This window comes from Blastocystis sp. subtype 4 (genome assembly GCF_000743755.1).
Source record: "Blastocystis sp. subtype 4 strain WR1 chromosome Unknown seqid_0688, whole genome shotgun sequence".
Taxonomy (NCBI): domain Eukaryota; class Bigyra; order Opalinata; family Blastocystidae; genus Blastocystis; species Blastocystis sp. subtype 4.
This window is the reverse complement of record NW_014568859.1, coordinates 1-2,262: the sequence shown is the minus strand read 5'-3', so window position 1 is coordinate 2,262 and position 2,262 is coordinate 1. Positions and strand designations below refer to the sequence as shown.

Sequence of the window (2,262 nt, the reverse complement as noted above, 5' to 3'; positions counted from 1 at the left end):
GTCGGTCGTATTGTGAAGGAGGAGGGACTGATGACTCTGTGGAGAGGTTCGATTCCCATGGTATGTCGTGCTATTGCAATGAATGTTGGTATGTTGGCTTCTTACGATCAAAGCGGCTCCTTATACCGGAACTGGAAAGACTACGAGTCTATTGGCTTCGGCTATTTCTGGTTTCGTGTGTGCTTTTACTACCCTTCCATTTGATTTGATTAAGTGCCGTATGATGAACATGCGTGTTGATCCTGCTACTGGTGCCTTCCCCTACAAGAATCTCGTCGATTGTACCTGTAAGATCTTCAAGCAGGAAGGAATAATGCAATTCTGGAGAGGTTATTGGACGTTCTATGCTCGTTCTGCTCCTCATGCTATGATCAGTCTGCTGATGAAGGATGTACTGAATAGTTGGTATGATAAGGCTTTCCTTTAAACAGTACTTTTAGTTTGAACAGTTGTACAATTTTCATTCTATCAGCGGGTATTTGTTTGTTTTCACAGGCAAAAGCAATTTCGGACCGATTCATTCTTCGCAACCCTTATGGTCGTCAGAAACGAAGGAAAACCGCGGTCACCGTCTTATTAGGAATTGTCCAAGAACCATTTAGACAGTGAGATCTCATCGTTAATTACCATGACAGTATGAAATGCATCAGGGTTTAGATTAATGTCTAGGACTTCAATAGTATGACTCCGGAGGAGAAGAACATTGAGATGTGGAGAATCAAGAAGTTGATCAAGACTCTTGAGAACGCTAAGGGGTAAGACTATTCCCTTCATTCCCTCATGGCTAGAAATGGCACGTCTATGATCTCCCTAATTATCCGTCCTGGTGACCAGGTAAGCGTTTGTCCTCTTCTTCTCATTACCTAGATCTCGAATGCAAGCAATATGTTAACAGGCGAGTATGGTACCGCTTCGAATATCAAGTCTCGTGTGAATCGTCTGTCGGTTCTTGGAGCTATTACCTCCACTCAACAGAAGCTGAAGCTGTAGAGATGGAAAGAAAGAGTAATTGGTAGGTTCACTCGTGTGCCTCCTAATGGTCTGGTTTTGTATTGTGGAACCTGTTTAAACGAAGATGGAAAGGAAAAGAAGATGTCGTATGCCTTCGAGCCTTTCCGACCTATTAACACTTCCCTCTATCTCTGTGACAACAAATTCCACACAGAAGCCCTCCAAGAGCTTCTTCAGGATGATTCTACGTTCGGTTTTGTGGTGATGGATGGAAGTGGTTGTCTGTTTGGTACTGTGAGTGGAAGTTCTCGAAATGTGCTGCACCGTTTCCTGGTGGATCTGCCGAAGAAGCACGGTCGAGGAGGTCAATCTGCTCTGCGTTTTGCTCGTCTGCGTTTAGAGAAGCGTCACAATTATGTTCGTAAGTGCTGTGAGTTGTGTGTTCAGTTCTTCATTGAAAACGAGCATGTGAATGTGGCAGGTATTGTGTTGGCTGGAAGTGCGGAGTTGAAGGATGAGCTGTATATCTCAGATATGCTGGACCCTCGTATCAAGAATGCTGTAGTGAAGGTGGTGGATGTGTCTTATGGTGGTGATAATGGATTCAATCAGGCTATTGAGCTGTCTGCAGACACTTTGGCAAATGTCAAATTCGTCCAGGAAAAGAAGCTGATTTCAGGGTATTTCGATGAATTGGCTCGGGATACAGGCAAGTTCTGTTATGGAGTGAATGACACATTGAAGGTAGGAATGAGGAGAGGGATTGAGAATAGTGCTTGGAGTTGGGTGCAGTGGAAACACTGATTGTGTGGGAGAATCTGTCGATTATGCGTGTTGTGGTAAAGAACAATCAAACAGGTGTTCAGAATACTTTGTATCTGACAGAGGAGCAATGCACAGATTCAACATTCTTCAAGGATCCTGCTACAGGAATCGATTTAGAAGTGTTACAGAAGGACTTGTTCTTAGAATGGCTTGCTGAGAACTACAAGAGCTTTGGTGCCACTCTTGAGATTATCACCAACAAGTCTCAGGAGGGTTCTCAGTTTGTACGAGGGTTTGGAGGTATTGGAGGCCTGTTGAGATGGAAGATTGATATGACAGAAATGGGAGACGATGATGATTTCATGTAATCTTTGCTGGTTGGATTGTTTGTTCTACAGTGGATCAAGAGATACTCAACAAACACATTCAAGTGTGACAAAGCCCAGATAGCACTTAGGCAGAAGTCTTCTTGTTCTTGTAGTACTCACTAGCCTCAGCCAGTCTCTTAGCCTCCATACGCTTGATCAGATCAGCATGCTTCCAACC

The 2,262-nt window shown here is 43.9% G+C and overlaps 1 protein-coding gene across 1 annotated transcript; it reads left to right on the top strand.

Annotated features, from left to right (window-relative positions):
• Positions 1-681: 681 nt before the first annotated feature.
• JH06_5460 (hypothetical protein) lies at positions 682-2,084 on the top strand (the record flags this gene model as incomplete). Its single annotated transcript, XM_014669310.1, has 5 exons — positions 682-755; positions 789-834; positions 868-986; positions 1,017-1,695; positions 1,725-2,084. The coding sequence occupies 5 exons, from the start codon at positions 682-684 to the stop codon at positions 2,082-2,084; spliced, it is 1,278 nt and encodes a 425-aa protein (XP_014524796.1).
• Between the last annotated feature and the right edge of the window lie 178 nt (positions 2,085-2,262).